At 34.6% G+C, this 18,243-nt stretch overlaps 1 protein-coding gene across 2 annotated transcripts in view; it reads left to right on the top strand.

The window, feature by feature from the left end:
* The window catches only part of LOC126778428 (ribosomal protein S6 kinase alpha-5-like), a 104,822-nt gene extending 88,086 nt beyond the window's left edge, over nucleotides 1-16,736 (top strand). For both annotated transcript variants that reach the window (XM_050501942.1, XM_050501944.1), the window contains exons 7-18: nucleotides 6,479-6,651; nucleotides 7,235-7,316; nucleotides 7,868-8,030; nucleotides 8,603-8,715; nucleotides 9,367-9,486; nucleotides 9,590-9,694; nucleotides 10,472-10,639; nucleotides 11,373-11,491; nucleotides 11,658-11,754; nucleotides 12,080-12,182; nucleotides 12,714-12,859; nucleotides 13,214-16,736. In XM_050501942.1, the coding sequence (XP_050357899.1) occupies nucleotides 6,479-6,651; nucleotides 7,235-7,316; nucleotides 7,868-8,030; nucleotides 8,603-8,715; nucleotides 9,367-9,486; nucleotides 9,590-9,694; nucleotides 10,472-10,639; nucleotides 11,373-11,491; nucleotides 11,658-11,754; nucleotides 12,080-12,182; nucleotides 12,714-12,859; nucleotides 13,214-14,233 (2,409 nt within the window). In that variant the 3' untranslated portion in view covers nucleotides 14,234-16,736. The remainder of the gene's footprint in view (nucleotides 1-6,478; nucleotides 6,652-7,234; nucleotides 7,317-7,867; nucleotides 8,031-8,602; nucleotides 8,716-9,366; nucleotides 9,487-9,589; nucleotides 9,695-10,471; nucleotides 10,640-11,372; nucleotides 11,492-11,657; nucleotides 11,755-12,079; nucleotides 12,183-12,713; nucleotides 12,860-13,213) is intronic.
* The last annotated feature ends 1,507 nt before the right edge of the window (nucleotides 16,737-18,243 follow it).

The raw sequence follows: 18,243 nt of genomic DNA, 5'->3' as shown, positions 1-18,243 counted from the left end.
AATTTAGATAAATATTTATGTCATTTATTACATTCAAATCTCTACTTGTTTAATATCGATGTGTTTGTAATGCTTGGGTTTATAGTTAAGTAGTATAATGGTTGTTAATATTCTCATAAATTGATTTCGACATTGTTCATTTGGACTTTGTGTTTTTTTTTTTTGTTTATTATTAACAATGGGAAAGCACGGTTAATAATAAATTTAATTGTATTTAATTAACATAACTATGTAAATTGGTTGGTGGTGCCACCCACTCACCAGCTATTATATCGTTAAACAGCATTTCTTGAAGGGTAAGTGAGCCACAGGCGCAAGGGACATAAGAACTTCGTTCCCAAGGTTGGTGGCGCATTGGCGATGTAAGGACTGGTAAATATTTCCTTCATCGCCAATGTCTATGGGTGGTGGTGACCACTTAACATTAGGTGTCACATTTGCCCGTCCACGTTGCTTGTCGGTTATTCTCGGAAGAATCTACATTGGAATCTTAACATTTAATCAATACTGTAACATGACGATTCAAAAGTGCCTTTATTAACTTAATTCAATAAAGAATATTATTTTCAATTTCGCATGCAAGCAACTGTGAGAAGGTATAAACATTAGTTACCTACATCTTTAATGCATTGCCAACCATGAGATTTGAAGTGTTATGTTCTTTGTGCCTGAAATAAGACGTTCCCCATAAGTTTAAAACCAGAATACATCAATACAAAGCACTGTTGCTGGGCGGGGACCCCATTACTAAGTTACGCTGTCTGTCAGCCTGGATATCACAAGTATCTTAAGAAAACACAATTAATAATAAGAATAAAAAATTTCAAACCCAAGGGCACTGACACTTAAGGGGCGTGAGTCCGAGTCACATTATTATAATATATTTTGTAATATTTATTAGACCTACACACATAAGTTTGTATATATAATAAGTACTTATGAATTGTATAAATGAGTCATATAATGTCCGAAAAGGAAAAAATGTAAACAAATATACCGTTTACGTAAAGAATATATTTGACATTGGTGATTTCGTCAAATAGTTGAAACGAGGTCGCGTTTCTAAACATTTCAGCACGCCATGGTAACACACGCAGTCATACATAGTTATGTGTTGGTACATAAGGAGGTGTCCTATACTACGAATCGAAATATATATATATAATATGTTTCAAGGATTTTTTTCGACAAAATACAGCGTAATAAAATGTATATGCTTTATTTTGTGCATTACTTTATCTATTGCGAACGACCTTCCCTTGAGAAATTGAAACTGCTATAAATTTGAAATTGAAGCTAAAGCTACCAAATAAAACTTCGTATATTTTTTTTAATATTCATGTGAATTATTTCTCTTTTGTTTTATCTCTATAAGAGTTAAGTTAAATTTTATTTAATCCATCCATATAACAGAGCAACTAGTTTTAAATCGTTCGTAAAGCCATTTTAAACGAATCCGTAAAGAATATCATGGATTATTCAATATCTCGACCAATGATGTCGCGTCAATTCAATGTTAAGGTTGTTGTTGACTTAATCGTCACGTGACTTGTACACAATTGCTTATTTTAATAAGTATTTATTCATTTTTTTTATTAGGTAGGCAGACGAACATATGGGCCACCTGATGGTAAGTGGTCGCCAACGCCCATAGACATTGCCATTGTAAGAAATGTTAACCATCGATTACTATGTACCAACAACCTTGAGAACTAAGATGTTATGTCCCTTGCACCTGTAATTACACTGGCTCACTCACCCTTCAAACCGGAATACGACAATACCAAGTACTGCTGTTTTGCGGTAGAATATCTGATGAGTGGGTGAAACCTACCCAGACGAGCTTGCACAGAGCCTATGTCTATGTCCTTTCTTGTGGTTCAATCTTGCTTTTTACAAAATTTCATCAAAATCGGTTCAGTGGTTTAGCCGTGAAAGCATAACAGAGCATTTATGTCACAAGTATAAATCTCAGTGTTCATATGCGTAAATTAATAAACGATTTTCCCAATAGATGTATATATGTACTCAAATAAAAAAAAATACTGTTAATATTTTCCCATATGTAATAGAGGAATGTATGTTTGTATATGGTAAATAGTAACTGTGAAACGGCGATACAATAAGAAGATAATTCACCATTACTGTGTTGTATTTATATCGCTTATTCATGGCGAATGCTAGAATTATATATACGGCACGTTTATAAGGTGCGATAAGAAAGCGAAGCGATAGAGAGGCGATATTTATCATATAAATTTGGATTATTAACCGATTATCGTGGGTTCAAACCCGTGAAAGCAACACTGAATTTTCATGTGTTTCACTTGTGTTATAATTCATCTCGTGCTTAACAGTGAAGGAAAACATCGTGATGAAACCTGAATGTGTCTAATTTCATTGAAATTCTGTCAATGTGTATTCCACCAACCCGCATTATAGCAGCGTGGTGGAATAAGCTCCATACCTTCTCCTCAAAAAGCGAGAGGCGGCCTTAGCCCAGCAGTGGGATATTCACAGGCTGTTACTGATCGTCTAACAATGCCAATTTACAGTTTTGTAACTGATAAATATCTGTAACAAAAATGGAAAAATGTTAGAAATCTAGTTAGTACAATTTAAATACTACTTCTAAAGTATAATGTTTTTTTGAAACCGGCTCCATTGAACTGATTCGACTTTTTTGTACACAATCTTGGTGTCAGTGACGATACTGCCAAGCATACTGATTTGGCTTGGCTTGTGAGGTGTAAAGTAGCCTCTATTTCAAATTTCATCCAAATCTGTCGAGCTGTTTTTGCGTGATTGAGTAACAAACGTGCAAATATACACAACTTTCACATTACAAATATTAAATAGGATTATTTTACATTTATTGTATAACTAATGGTAAAATTTTTTGTTTCTTAAACATGCATTTTGTTTAAATATAATTACGTTTAGTTGAGAAATATGCTCGTCATGTCTGACCGCAACCTAATCGCCTTTGGAGTATCTGCAATGCTTGCTTGTTACTATGCGAAAAAGATGCCAAAATTTTGCTATTCGTTTGACCCACTTGATAAAACGATACTATATTCGCACATTCTTCCCTTGAATTAAAGAGCATTATTGCTTGGCTACTTACAAAATATGAAATGAAATGATAATAAGCGTTATCGTATAGTATATAGAGTTGAAAATATCTTGTAATGTTTTTTTCACGCAAGTTCAACCTTCCGCTACAGCGGCCGCGACCTCGTGCCTATCACACGTTCAAGGTTCGATTCCTGACTGTAATCATAAAGGAATATAATTCTTATTGTCACGATCGTAAGATTGTATTTTGTATTATTTAAAGTCTTATCAAATGTCGGTGTTGATTGATGAATTATGTATAATTCAATTATTATATGTATAATTGTATACACGGTACGTATACACTATATTTTTATAAGTTTTTATTTAGAAAGATTTCATATATTTTAACTTTAATGAATTTACAGTTTATTTCGATATAAACGTCATATTCGATAGGTTTTCAAAATATTATATAGGTAATTGATAAAACGAATATTCGGATAATCACAAGTGACTAAGAGATGCTCTTTAAATCAATATTTCTTGACAAGTTATTCATTTATTTATTGAAATAGTAACACCGTCAACTTATCATTAAACACTTGAAATTAACAAATAAAACAGATAATCTTACGAAGTGACATGTCTTTAAAGTCACAAACGTACTGGTGGTAGGGCTTTGTGCAAGCTCGTCTGGGTAGGTACCACCCACTCATCAGATATTCTACCGCAAAACAGCAATACTTGATATTGTTGTGTTCCGGTTTGAAGGGTGAGTGAGCCAGTGTAATTACAGGCACAAGGGACATAAAATCTTAGTTCCCAAGGTTGGTGGCGCATTGGATATGTAAGCGATGGTTGACATTTCTTACAATGCCAATGTCTAAGAGCGTTGGTGACCACTTACCATCAGGTGGCCCATATGCTCGTCCGCCTTCCTTTTCTATAAAAAAAAAAAATCAATAATTAGCGTAAATAAAATTGAAATAATCACTATCAGCTATACTAAGTATTATATACTCTTGACCGAGTTTCGGTCGCGGCGATCATTCTCAACGATCAGCCAACTGCGCAGGAGATATTGTAGTGTACACCGTGTGCCGAAATACAGCCACTCTTTTGTCTCGCTCTAATATTTGATCGAAGTAGCGGTATATGCGCTATCCACTTCAACGTAAACTCTAGGCTAATACTGAAAAAAAAACTTTATTCAAGCAGGCTGGTGGAAGAGCTTTGTACAAGCTCGTCTGGGTAGGCACCACCCACTCATCAGATATTCTACCGCAAAACAGCAATACTTGATATTGTTGTGTTCCGGTTTGAAGGGTGAGTGAGCCAGTGTAATTACAGGCACAAGGGACATAAAATCTTAGTTCCCAAGGTTGGTGGCGCATTGGATATGTAAGCGATGCTTAACATTTCTTACAACGCTTATGTCTAAGGGCGTTTGTGACGACTTACCATCAGGTGGCCTTTATGTTCGTCCGCTTACCTATTCTAAAAAAAGGCTCATAAAGCTCACTCTTAAATCGTCATATGACAGTATTGAATTAAAAGTAAAGCTACCACCTATCTGGTACGTAGATTTTATCGAGAAGAACGGGTAAGAAACTCGGCAGTTACTCTTGTAAACCATTTTAATTACAGAATCAATCAAATACAATTAAATTTATATAACTTGGAACACAACAAACACTAATTTCAAGCTTTTTATCGTTTATATTATTCTGCGTTGAATAATATTCCTTATTGTTTAATCATTTTTTTCATAAGCGAAGTTAAAAATAACTATACAATCCTATTATAGAAACGAATACAACGTCCCAGAGAGGTGACTTTTCAAAGGCGGAAAATAGGCTTGAAGATTCGTTGACTTAAACCTCAATATTTTCTTTAACCCTGGACGTTCAGACATTCGTACGTGGCAGGTTAAATCGATTCAGTCAGCCAGACGAGTTAGTCATAAAATACAATCGAATTAAAACTAAAAGCTCATGAACGCGTGATTTTTGTATTAGTTACATTACAATCGCGATTGTTCCGTAAGTAGTTATTGAGAATATATTAAATTAAAGGTCAACTGGTACGGTGGATTTGTATGAAAAACAAAACGTTTTCAAATTTTACTCTTGATTATGTGACCGCTTACCGTCAGGTGGCCCGGTCTATATGCTTGTCTGCCTACCTATACATTAAAAAAAATATTATTTAAATGTCGACCAATGATATCATATCAATACAAGGTCAAAGATATTTATTTATTTAATAGGAACACTAACAATATACATATTAAATGGTGGCATACATAACATTCACAGAGAAAAACTCAACTTCTGATATGTATATCGATTACAAGTGTACACAACATTCAACATGTGTCTTTATTCCTCTTGCCGTTGGAATTGAATATACATATTGTAATTAAATCTACTAAACAGAAATATATTGAATCACATCATAAGTAATAGTTTTTAAAGAAAGATTTCTTTTAACTTTTAATCGGGAAGTTTAGATTTAGGATAAACGCTGGCTTTCCGAGGCATGGAGAAGTTGTTCTTGAGAGATCACATATAGAAACTTGTATATAGCCCGAGGTTAAATTTATACCCAGGACCTCGGGAACTGTAAACTAAATCTTAGAATATAGCATGATGACAAACGAGGCGGTTAGTTATGTCTTATGATTATTATTATATAATAGATGCTCAGCGCGGTTCCAGCGGCTATAAACGTTCCTGCTTCGCTCTTATCGTACATGGCGTTCGTTGTGTTAACCAATCAACTTCCCCGAGAGTTTGGCTAGGAATTGCCTAAATATTTTTCATATCCGTCCAGTGATTGCAGATATTAACGCGTTCAATCAAACAATTCACCTTTATTATATGATATTGGTGTAGATATGTACTTGTATATAAATAATTAAAACTTTTTAATTCCAATGCAGTGATAATAGTTTTCAAGGTTTTTGTAACACGGAAACCATAAATACGTTTGAAATGACAGGCGCTCGGCGATCATCGGGTATTTTCGGATGAGGAAGTCTCTTCCTTGTCACATGTGTATAAATAGAACCAAAAAGTAAATAAGAAATTAAATATAAGCAAACATGCTTTAATTATCACTTGAAGCGACCTCTTAACCAACCGCTATTCATAATAGACCTAAAAATAACAAAGCTGGTTGCGTGAATTTGTAAACTGGAAACATTTTACAGTATCTTGTACTACAGCCTAAAGGCTCGAAATAAAATTTCGAGGTTCGAATTGTAGGCTTCAGATAAAGAATAATGTCCTAATTTAGTTTTTTAGACAAAAAAAAATGAATAATCCATTCAGAAACGGAATGTTGAAAATATCACATAATAAGCACATACAATTAAAAAACAAATGCCGTAATTGTCATATTCTCTTGTTCGCAGGCGGTAGACTGGTGGTCGGTGGGCGTCCTCACGTACGAACTCTTAACTGGCGCGTCACCGTTCACCGTCGAGGGGGAGAAGAATACGCAGCAGGAGATAACGAAACGTATCGTTAGATGCAGCTACCCGGTACCGAACGACGTCAGTCCGGAAGTACAGGATTTTATTAAGAAGTAAGTCCTGAATATATATACATACTATGTTGCGGTGTATCACCTGACTGTCATGACGATTTAGTCCAAACGGTTGCCATTAATAATTTTTTTTTAATAATATTAATTACTTATTTATTAAACCTTTATTGCACACAATTTACAAACATATAAAGGAACAAGTAGTACATATAGTATGCAAAAGCAGCCTTATATACTCACAGTAATCTCTTCCAGGCAACCTCTGTAAAGAGAAATATTTATGTTTTTATTTTCATAATTAGGCGCATGGGCATTGTGCTGTAAGAAATATTCACCATTCCGTACATCGCCAACGCGCCACCAACTTTGGGAACGAAGGTGTTTTTTCCCATGTGCCTGCCGTTACCTTTCCTTGTATTGCTTTTTAGCGGAAGAATTTTTCATTAATTGGGCTGTGCATACCCAGACGGGCTCACACAAAGCCCTAACACAAACTTATAATGATATATATATAATTTAGTTTATCTAGAATATTATCTAGAAACGGGCATTGCTAGTATTTTTTATCTTTATAAGTATTATTTTTATCAAAATTAATATAAACGTTTATCACTTATTTCAGACTACTAGTGAAAGATCCTCGGCGTCGCCTCGGCGGCGGAGAGGATGACGCGGAAGAGTTGAAGCGTCACCCGTTTTTCCAGGTTAGATTTATGTTCCCAGGTCAGTTATAAAGTTTGGGAATTATTTTGTAGACTCCTACGTAATGACTACAAATTGATATAACTCGAACACGGTTTTATTTAAAAAAAAATGTTATTAAGTAAGCATTACATCATTAAAATTATTTTAGTACCAAAATAGGTTTTTTTTAATGAAATTGGTAGGTGGACGGGCCACCTGATGGTAAGTGGCCACCACCACGCTTAAATAATTATACTGTAACAAATGTTATCACATTGCCACTGCACCACCGACCTTGTGTACTAAGAAGTTATTTCCTTGTGCCTGTAATTACACACACTGTAATTACACCTAAACTAAATACTGCTGTTTGGCGGTAGAATATCCGATGGGCGGTACCTCCGTAGACGGGTTTTTACAAAGCTCTGCCACCAATTTAATATATATTAATTAATATACACACTGATGTTAAAATCAATTATCTTACCGTAATTTAAACATTAGAAAATGAACAGCTTGCATTGTTAAAAAAATAAATATATTTGTTAAAACTTCAAAGTTAAAATTTCAGAACTTAGACTGGGAAGCAGTAGCTCGTCGCGAAGTACCGGCGCCTTTCGTCCCTCAGCTATCACATGCCGCCGATACTTGCAACTTCGCCGACGAGTTCACGAGGATGCCACCAACTGACTCACCTGCTCAAGCGCCCAAACATCATGACAAGCTCTTCCTCGGTAAGCGTCTTAAATACCCTGATTAACTATTTTATTAATATTAATATGAATATTAAGAAAATTAGTTGTATTTGTTTTAATCTTAAAGTTATCAAAGCCGATTATATTGTATACAGACTCTAAACTTATTCGACTTGCCTTTAGTTAATTCAGATCATTGGAAATAATGACTCGAGAATTAAAAATACGATTGAGAAATTTTCTTCTATATAAAATCGCACATATGTTGAAAAATTACAATCTAGAATATTCGCTGGTATTACTGTGGAAGCTGAAAGCTGCTTTATTCACTCTATGTCGAATAACGGAGTACTATATATCGTATAATTCGTAATTTTAATTAAAATTAAAATTAGATTTGAATAGGAGGTTAAACCATAACCCATATAATATCAACATAATATAATCTAAATTTTTACGGAAATAAATAATCAAACTCTACCCCTGATGTATGAGATTCTTCGGTACAGACATTAAGACAAACATATACACACACTATTTCAATTATGCCAAATGTTAAAAAGCTTTCACATATTTCGAAATGATTGCACGAAACATTTCCTTCCTTGCAGGTTATTCATACGTAGCTCCAAGTATACTCTTTTCTGAGAATGTAATCTCCGATCAGATATGGATGCAAGCTACCGGACAGAAACACGACAAACTTAAAGGATGGGTAGCGAAGGTTGGTATCATATAATATATATATATATATATATATATATAAGTTATGTATCTGTTGATTGTCATTTCAAAGTGAAAGTCAAAAATCTTTATTCAATATAGAAGCGTTACACTTGCTTATTGATTGTCATAAATCTGCCATCGGTTTGGAGATAAACATCTCAGACCTGAGAACCGGCGATAAAAACTCAGCTGGTTTTGTTTTATTTTTTATATCTCATCCTTTACAAATAAGTAATATACAACAATAGCCAGATTATATATACCTTTTTTCTATTGTACCTTTTTTCTATTGTTTTTTCTTTTGTTTATTATACTCAGGATAAGTGTAAGACAATAAAATCACTTTGAGAACCAAAATCACTTTGTGAACCACCTGGCTTATTTATGTTGTTTAGGAGATTTACTGCTATAAGTATCTTCTTTATTATTACAATAAATACATTTCTGGGTATTCGGGTGTAAGAATAAAAAGGAGTTATTAATTTTAATGTGAAATTTTTTGGGGCATATTTTAAGTCAGGGATTATTTTTTTGTGCGTGTAACATAAGCTTTGCTATTCACTAAATTTTACAATTCATATTTATTATTTAAAAGTGGAGCCCTATTTTGTAAACATTGAAGAATTTCAATTACAACTTAACTTTACAGGATTCGCCCTTTTTCCAAAAGTACGCTGTGGACCTGAGTACGCCCCTCCTCGGAGACGGATCGTACGCTGTCTGTAGGAAATGTATACACAGACAAACGGGCAAAGAATACGCTGTAAAGGTAAATGGATAATCGTTAACTTTTAACTTTATATTTGTGAAATTCTATCTGTGGTAAGCCTATTTTTTGTAGATTTCTAATCTTTAATGATTTTTTTTCACAGATAATATCATCGCAGAAAAAAGACGTCAAACAAGAAATCGAATTGCTCAAAGCGTGTCAAGGATGCCCTTACATCATAACATTACATGAAGTGTTCCACGATTCGGTGAGAATATTTTTATTTAAATCAGATCGGTATAACAGCCGGGCCCCACTAATGTTCCAATTTTCGCAGAAAGCTTGTCCTAGCAGTAGATAAGACGATATTTATTGCAGTCTATTCTCAATAGGCAGCAATAAATATGTAAGTAACCCCCGGCCATTATAATGTTGTTTCATAATATTCGTCGGAACTTCTACCCTTTTATCTTTGATGTATTTCAAAGACTGCTTATACATTCCAAGATAGTGAGATCGTTTCATTTGTATCGGCGAACAGTTCCAAATTCGATTCCATCTTATATGAGTAACGGCCCGTAGTGTCCCCCACTGAGAGCAATTCCTACTAGACATGAGCGCTTAGTGGCAAATATAGTCTTTAAATACTTTATAGTAAGGTCGATGATTGTGTAAAAGATTTCCTTAGCAGAACCAACAAATCGAAATCCGAATCGCAAAATTTGCGCTATCCTTTTTATTCCGCTGTATTCCAAACGGTTAGAAAGAGAGACAGCGAATTTCATAGTACGCAATTCGTTTGGTGATATCCAGTGATTTTATTTGTCGATTCTAAATGTTTTAGTGGTATCGATCTATAGATCGTCGGCGTTTGGTTCGGCTGGGTCGATTTTTGAAATCGGATTTTTAACTTGTGAAATCGATACGAATCGATCTGTGCTGGGAATCGGATTTCGAATTCGTTTCGATACATCGGACGCATGCCCAACTCCTACATATATTTGCCTTCCCAAACAATAATGTGTCGCAACCCATGGTGTCGCAGGCGTTCACGTACCTGGTGACGGAGCTGGCGCCGGGCGGCGAGGTGTCGGCGCTGGTGGGCGCGGGCGGCGCGGGCGAGCGCGCGGCGCGCCGCGTGCTGGTGCAGCTCGCGCTGGCCGTGCGGCACATGCACGCGCGACACGTGGTGCACCGCGACCTCAAGCCCGAGGTGCGGAGCCGCGGCTTACTTTTTTTTTCGCTGGTTACGGACAAGGGGGGGGGGGTATACGGCGATACCCAACCCGACTCTTCCCGGAGGCCGAATGTCATATGTGTAAAACTTTTAAACTTCTCGAACGTCTTCTATTGGGACGATAAATTCGAGCGTCCGTAAGGTAAATCGTTTCTCGAATATAAAAACTGGACAAAAATGTAGATTTTTAGTAATTGACAAATCAATAGAATATTTACAATTTTACATTTTCGACGACTACAATTTTAGGCTTTTTTTGTAAATCCGAACTGTCCTGAAACTAACTTACACGCTTCCTGTTTCGGACCAATTTGTTCAAATTAGTTTTTTTCCAAATTTAATAATAAAATTAAATAACTTTACTAATTATAGTGGTAGAGCTTTGTGCAAGCTCGTCTGGGTAGGTACCACCCACTCATCAGATATTCTACCGCAAAACAGCAGTACTTGGTATTGTTGTGTTCCGGTTTGAAGGGTGAGTGAGCCAAATACAGGCATAAGGGACATAACATCTTAGTTCCCAAGGTTGGTGGGGCATTGGTGATGTAAGCGATGGTTAACATTTCTTACAATGCCAATGTCTATGGGCGGCACTTACCATCAGGTGGCTCATATGCTCGTCCGCCTTCCTATTATATATACATATATATAAAACGATTAACGTACATCAAATTGTTACTTATCTAAATGAATCTAATTTTTTTAACAGAATATTCTTCTGAGTAGCACACGCTTAAACGAAGCGAAGGTGAAAGTAGTCGATTTCGGCTTCGCGAGACGGCTGCCCGAATGCGACGAACGGCAGCGGATGATGACGCCGTGTTTCAGGTACCTACCTATCTTATAAGACGCGAACGATTCCATTAGATTTTATTTTATTTTGACTTGCTAGTGATTTTAACTTGAGTAATTACTAATAATGTATAACATGTACAAAGTAATGCAAAATCATTCGAGAATGAGTCAATAAGGGACGTAACCCGCTTGTCCACAGCCTGCCGTACGCGGCGCCCGAGGTGGTATCGTGCGCGCGCGGTGGCGCGGCGGGCTACGGCGCAGGCTGTGACCTGTGGAGTCTGGGCGTCATATTCGTAAGTACTGGACCCGATCACTGTTACGGATTTAATACAGAGAATAAAACAAGAGTAGGGATGTAAAAAAAATATGATTTCATGTTTTTTTTAATAATAATAATATGTTCAATAAATCAAAAAATAGCTTATAATTATCGTATTTTACTATAAAATTTGTAAATGATTAAAGTCAATAATGTAAGAAACACATGACAGTAATTTAATCAGTAGACATATTTATATATTAAAAAATTATATATATATTAAAGAACTCGAAGATTATTACCATTGAGGAAGATTAAGCATAAAGAAGATTTTATATAATTCAAATAATTCCTTTCAGTACTGCCTGCTATGCGGCAAGGCACCATTCCAACCTATCTCCAAGAAGGAACCTGTCACGGCTTTCATGGATAGGATCAGGAGCGGCAGCTTTACCATGGAAGGTGAGACTTTTAATCGAAAATTATTGTTAAATACAAAGATCGTTTAAAGTTCGTTCGTTTCAATCCATTAGAATCCGGCTCGAAGGACCACAGCATATATTATATATTATTAACATATTGTTGTAAATAATAAAAACAATAACTTTCGGGCTATGAATTAATTAGTTTATTCGCGTTGTATTGCAATTGTATTTGTTTTTATTAATTAAGTAAAGTAAAAGCATCAGCCTTTTGTTCCACCGCCGGGCAGAAGTCCCATCGTCTTCCTCAAGCCCCAGAATTGGAAGTTCACATTGATTCGATGCAAGACGTTGGATACACTGAAATAGATTCGACACATGCAGGTTTCATCACGATTTTTCCGTTGAGTTTGAGATGAACGAATGTTTATAACATTAATGAATATGATAATTTATTTGTGCGTTTCGTGATTGTTTTAACCAACAATCTATATCTTAATCTTAATTTATAAATTAAAATACGTAATCGATGTTGATTATTTTATTTATAAATATGTATTTAACATTACAGGTCCAGCGTGGGACAGCATATCCGAGGAAAGTAAGCGCCTCGTGTCGGGTTTGCTCGCAGTGGAGCCCGCTGATAGGTTGACTGTCAACGAATTACTACAAGAATTGGGAGTTAACATCCAAGATGGAAACAACTTCAAACTTCAGGTTCATTTGACATTCACCATTTTTTTTTTTTTAAGTAAAAAAGAAATAACGGCTGTTCATAGCCCACCGCTGTGCTAATACCTCCTCTCTTTTTGAGGAGAAATTTTAAAGCTTACAACGTGGTGGAAACGTTACGTTTTTTTTATATATTTTTGTATGCGCGCCCCGAATCAGCCTCCAACATCATAATTTTGTTTACTTCATACATCCTTGACTAGGACACTGAACTCTATTGACGTAAATTTACACTTTCTTCCTATAGATTCACAAAAAGAGCTGTAAAAGACATTACAGCATAGATTTTCATCATATGTACCAAATCCTAAAACTTAATTAATTTAAAAAATGTTGCAGGATATGACCAAAGCTGATCTCTACAAGCGTCGCAGCAAAAATAAACAAAGAAAATCGAGCACTTCCGAGCCCGGAACATCTAGGCAAACGGAAACGAGCACGGACACCGAGGAATGCAAGGAGACGTCGCTCATGGAGACGATAAACAACCTCAAGAGTCGAATGAACAAAAACTCCATAGAAAATGACGTGGAACTCATCAAGGCCAACACACAAGTCACGCCCGTCAACGAGGCTGACGAACCGAGCTTCGACATCAACGAAGATATACCCTCGGTTAAACCGGTTGAAAAGACATACGGTAAATCTAGGTCTAAGCTAGACGAATATATTTATATAGAAAGCAGTCAGGGCTTAGAGGACACGGAAGTCGCCTTCCCTAAGACGAGTCGGAAGAAGAAAGAGTCACAATCGCCAGTACCGAGGAAGCGCAGAAAAATAGATCGGTCCGCCAAAAAACAAAAGGTCAACGGTGACACTAAAGACTTGAAAAATAAAACACCAGAGAAACGTGGCAGGGGACGGCCCAAGAAGATTCCGGAAGCGGACACGAAGAAATCTAGGACAACCAAAGAGTCTATCGAAAACGATAAAACTATCGTCACTAGAGCGACTCGTAAACGTAAGTACGAGGAAATTGAGAAGCCGGTTCTCAGAGAAAAGGGCCAGAACGGCCGACAGTCGAGAAAGGCGAGTGCAGAAAAGAAAACTGAAACGCGCAAGATTGCTAAAGCAAAACGAACCTTAGAGCCATTACAATTAGACCTACAGGACACACAAAACGTTAGAATGACTCGTTCGAGAAGGAGACGCCTGGAAATAAGCCTCTCTCCCTCCGAAGTCAAGAGCGTCATACCAGCTTTTTCATTCGAATCCGACCGAAGAGTTAACTCGATCGAGAGCAATCGATCCAAAACTTCTAATGCCAAAGGAAAAAATAACCTTAAAGGGAAGAAGAATACGAGTAAAGCGAAAAAGCCCCCAGCCCGCACCACGAGAACTCGCGCCAATCGTAGGTGAAATAAAGTCTTTCCTACACAAGTAAGTTCGATTTAATTTTCCAAAAAAAAAATTAAATATAACGCCATCCGTTATCAACTATAGACAATTTCATTATCCTTTATAGTCTGTTACGCCGTCTGGCAACTAAATATATTATCTAGTTTCGAAAATTCCAATATGGCGTTCAGCTATTTAACCTCGAAAAATTCCAAATAACGAGACAGATAGTGATGCAGTAATTAATGAAAAAAAATTAACGACGCTTGCTCACGCATAGTTTAGTAAAAAAAAGATTATTTATTCAAAAGAGTAAGTTATATTTCTCTAGTTAGCTGCTCCAATCTAGTTCGAAATGAATTAACAGTAAACTGTTTTTTTTTTTTTAATTCTTTTATTTAATGTTACTACTAATTTTTAAGTCACTCTTTTTCCTTATTATTACCATTAGAGTAATTCTTTGATGTTGGTTATTATGTATTTTGAATAGATAATTAATAATTAATTAATAGGTAATTTTGATGTGTGGTTGAGCACTTCATCCCTTAGCTGAAATTAATTTCTATTTCAATTATCCGGCAACGACTTTCTGATTAAATGTTGGGCGTATATGATTTATTAAATTCTAATTCGTTGTTCAAAGTATAATGAACAATTAGAATTTAAGATTTATCGTAATTTAATCTTATAATCCTATATTTTAAATCAGAAAGCATCAAAATGGTTTTTATAGATCTCTATTGTTTAAAAAAAAATAGTTTTGTGTGTGTATATTTGTTTGAACGTAGATTAATAGGTTAAATTTGTAAATTATCATTAATGATGACATTTTTACATATACTTCCATTTAATTATCCAAATTATATAATTTTGTGTATGGTGAAAGTGCCAAAGCATGCTTAAAAATGTTGAGTAAATTTATATAAAAAAACGCACGCCTTTTTATGTATCTTGTAACACAATATTTTCTTTGATTGTACTTTCTCAATTTTTTTTCCTCCATTGTTTTAAGCGCTTTTACCAAATAACAATTGTTTGATTGTTTCGATGTATATAAATTTAGTGTTTAGTACAAAAAAAAACGGTGGAAGAATTAATATAATTTATGGAAAATCTCAAAAAAATACGCCACTGTCGATAGCTGAAGGCATATCATTGGTGTTTAAAAAAATCATTTGCTAAATTTCTTTTTCAATGTAATTTCGTGTCTTCGACTTGTATGGTATAAAAGTGTGTTCATATAATAAAAATATGTCCTATATATATTATATATATTTAAAATTTTATAAAGGCAACACAACGGATGAAATGTCACAATATTTATATACCGTTACAAAGACTAAAAGCAATAACAATAATATTGATAAATTGATTCATTTATATGAGAAAATGCTTTATAAATTGTTACATCTGCATAAATATATGTAATTTTATCATGCAATAATTCTGTTGTATTGCCAGTTTTATCGTTGGAACATTTGTATAATTAAACATGTACGAGTTTAAACAAAATATTATCAAAAAAATGTGAAATATACTCGTATTTATAGATTTAATAAGCAAGCTGTGGTAATTCTTTACTTAGATTATAAAATAAAAAAAAAAAATTAATTGAACTTATATCAAAAATATTGTAATTTGATGTAATCTTATGTTGATTTGAAAACATTGAAATGTAATTTTCTTTAAAGATATCTGTTTAACATGTAAAATTATTGATTTTGTAAAAAATATGAATTTCAAAAGAGATTTGATATGGTATGTTATTCGATTCTAGAATTATAACAGCATCCCAACAATAATCACTAGGTCACACTATCCCTAAGTAACAACAATAATCAAGTTTGAATGCAACTGATTGTTGATTGTATTGCCAATTACAATTCAGACTAATAACAGAATACAAGTTAACAAAAATTTTTTTTTTTGCAATGTAATTCTCCAATATTTTAATTTTTTAATAACATATTTTCTTTTATGTAAAAGATTATTTCGATGCTTTTTCTATTTTCTTGAATACTTTTCTTAAAATGCAAAAAGTATATTTTTTAATTACTATATAAATCACTTTGTTATCATCATTTTTCCTAATTAAAAGTGTTCATGAAAAATCAATATTTAATATTGTTTTGAAAAGACCAATACCAAAATTAGTAATAAAAATATCAGTTTGTATACGTTGTCAAATTTAAATAGATTGGCAGGTCTCCTATTATTCGTATTGGAAAAGGTATTATCACAGCTTGTTTCATATAAACAGCATAATAAGGCAAGTCATTATAGACGCGAAGTGAATATTTGGTAGGAAATTAAAAATTTCCATTCGCTTGAGATAAGTACTACGTCAGTAAGTCGTAATGTATGTAAAAGTGCACTTAAATGGATTGAACCAAAAGATTATATAATTTTATAATAAAGTGATAGAAGTTATTATTGTAGTGTCGGCGTTAAACAAATTTTGTAACATGTTACACAAATGCCGGCCGAGATATTGGATTGTAATAAATATACCATTTTAACATTTGTTCATTGTTTTATTAAATCACCCATGATATAGTATTTATGTACAAATATGGTGTTTTATTATGGCGTTATGTTTGTAAAATACTGGTTGACAGTTGACAGACTCAAGACACGAAAAAATTTAATATAAATTCGTAGCATATCTAATATTATATATTACAATCTGACTTAGTTTTACAATATTGGCAGCTCATTGTTTGACTATTGCTTCATCGGCTGCCGTTGATTAACGAACATTCAGATTAAACTTAGATTGGTTATTCTGGCTTTGACGTTTAGCCAAATTGCACCAGGAAAAGAACTAGTTTATAACATTCATAGGCTATAGATAATGAAAGCAAAAGTCAGGATTTGTTAGGTAAGGAAAGATGTGTTAAAAAGGACTCTATCTAAGGACGAGGAGATCAGAGTATGATGAAATAATTATTTAGTAAAGATGATAGAAAAGATGAGTTGAGTTGCGAACAAGAGCTTAGTTCGCTTAGCAAGTTTTAACAACGAAAGTTATAAAAAAATTGGAAATCAATAGAGCCAGCCTTGGGACCTTTGAAAGTGTTGAAGCAATTGTGTGTAATGTATATGGAATAGAATGACTCACTTTATTTTTTTTAAAATTAAATCGGATGCTGGTGGCAGTTTCTAATTTGACTATCAATAAGTCAGTGTAATGCTTCTACGTTGAATAAAGTATTTTGATGAATAGTGTACTCTGGTACCCATTAAAAGTACATTTAATCTTACTTAAGAAACTTTGACATAAATCGATTGTCTACATCGCGATTCGAGGTAAAATTATCGATCCCGATTTTCAAAGCAAACTATATATTACATACATAAATATTATGACATATTGGAATCATGTTCGAAAGATTTGTAAATCTTTAAAACGTCTACCAAAAAGTAAGGGACAGGAAGGAATAACGATGACTTTAGTTTGAGGGTGTCGATGAAGGCGTTCTCGATTTCGAAATCGAGATACATGTACATGACACACCAATGCAGAGCATTCCGATTTTAATAGCATCGCCAAGTCTGCGACAGAATAAGTCGTTCTTACAACACACCCCCCGGTTGCCAGGACTGCTGACCCAGTCGAGAGACCCAAATTCAGAGAATTATGTACCAGGGGTGCACCGCTGTTATATCGTTTATGTATTGTGCTCATAAAATTACACGATTATTTTAGTCTTGTAGTAAATGTCATAAACGTATAATTGGCAACCCTTTTTTTGTAGTTTGAACTATGTTTAAACGTCCATGTGGCATCTAGCACCTGCGCATCTTATTAGTTTGTAGTGGTAGGACTCGTACACCCACTCTGAGTAAAAGTGTTCTGTGCGTATACCTTGTACCTACCCAGCTGTCTAGCTTTGACAACACTTTCGTGTGCGCTTATCGGTATTGCTACACGAAACATTTATGCACCTACTATACTATATTAAGATAAATGTAAGCCTAATTAGCTTCAATTTCAGAATTAAGTAAGTGAAAACAGTCTAAATCACTGT

This window comes from Nymphalis io, chromosome 26 (genome assembly GCF_905147045.1).
Source record: "Nymphalis io chromosome 26, ilAglIoxx1.1, whole genome shotgun sequence".
NCBI classification, from domain to species: domain Eukaryota; kingdom Metazoa; phylum Arthropoda; class Insecta; order Lepidoptera; family Nymphalidae; genus Nymphalis; species Nymphalis io.
This window is presented reverse-complemented; position numbering and strand designations above follow the sequence as displayed.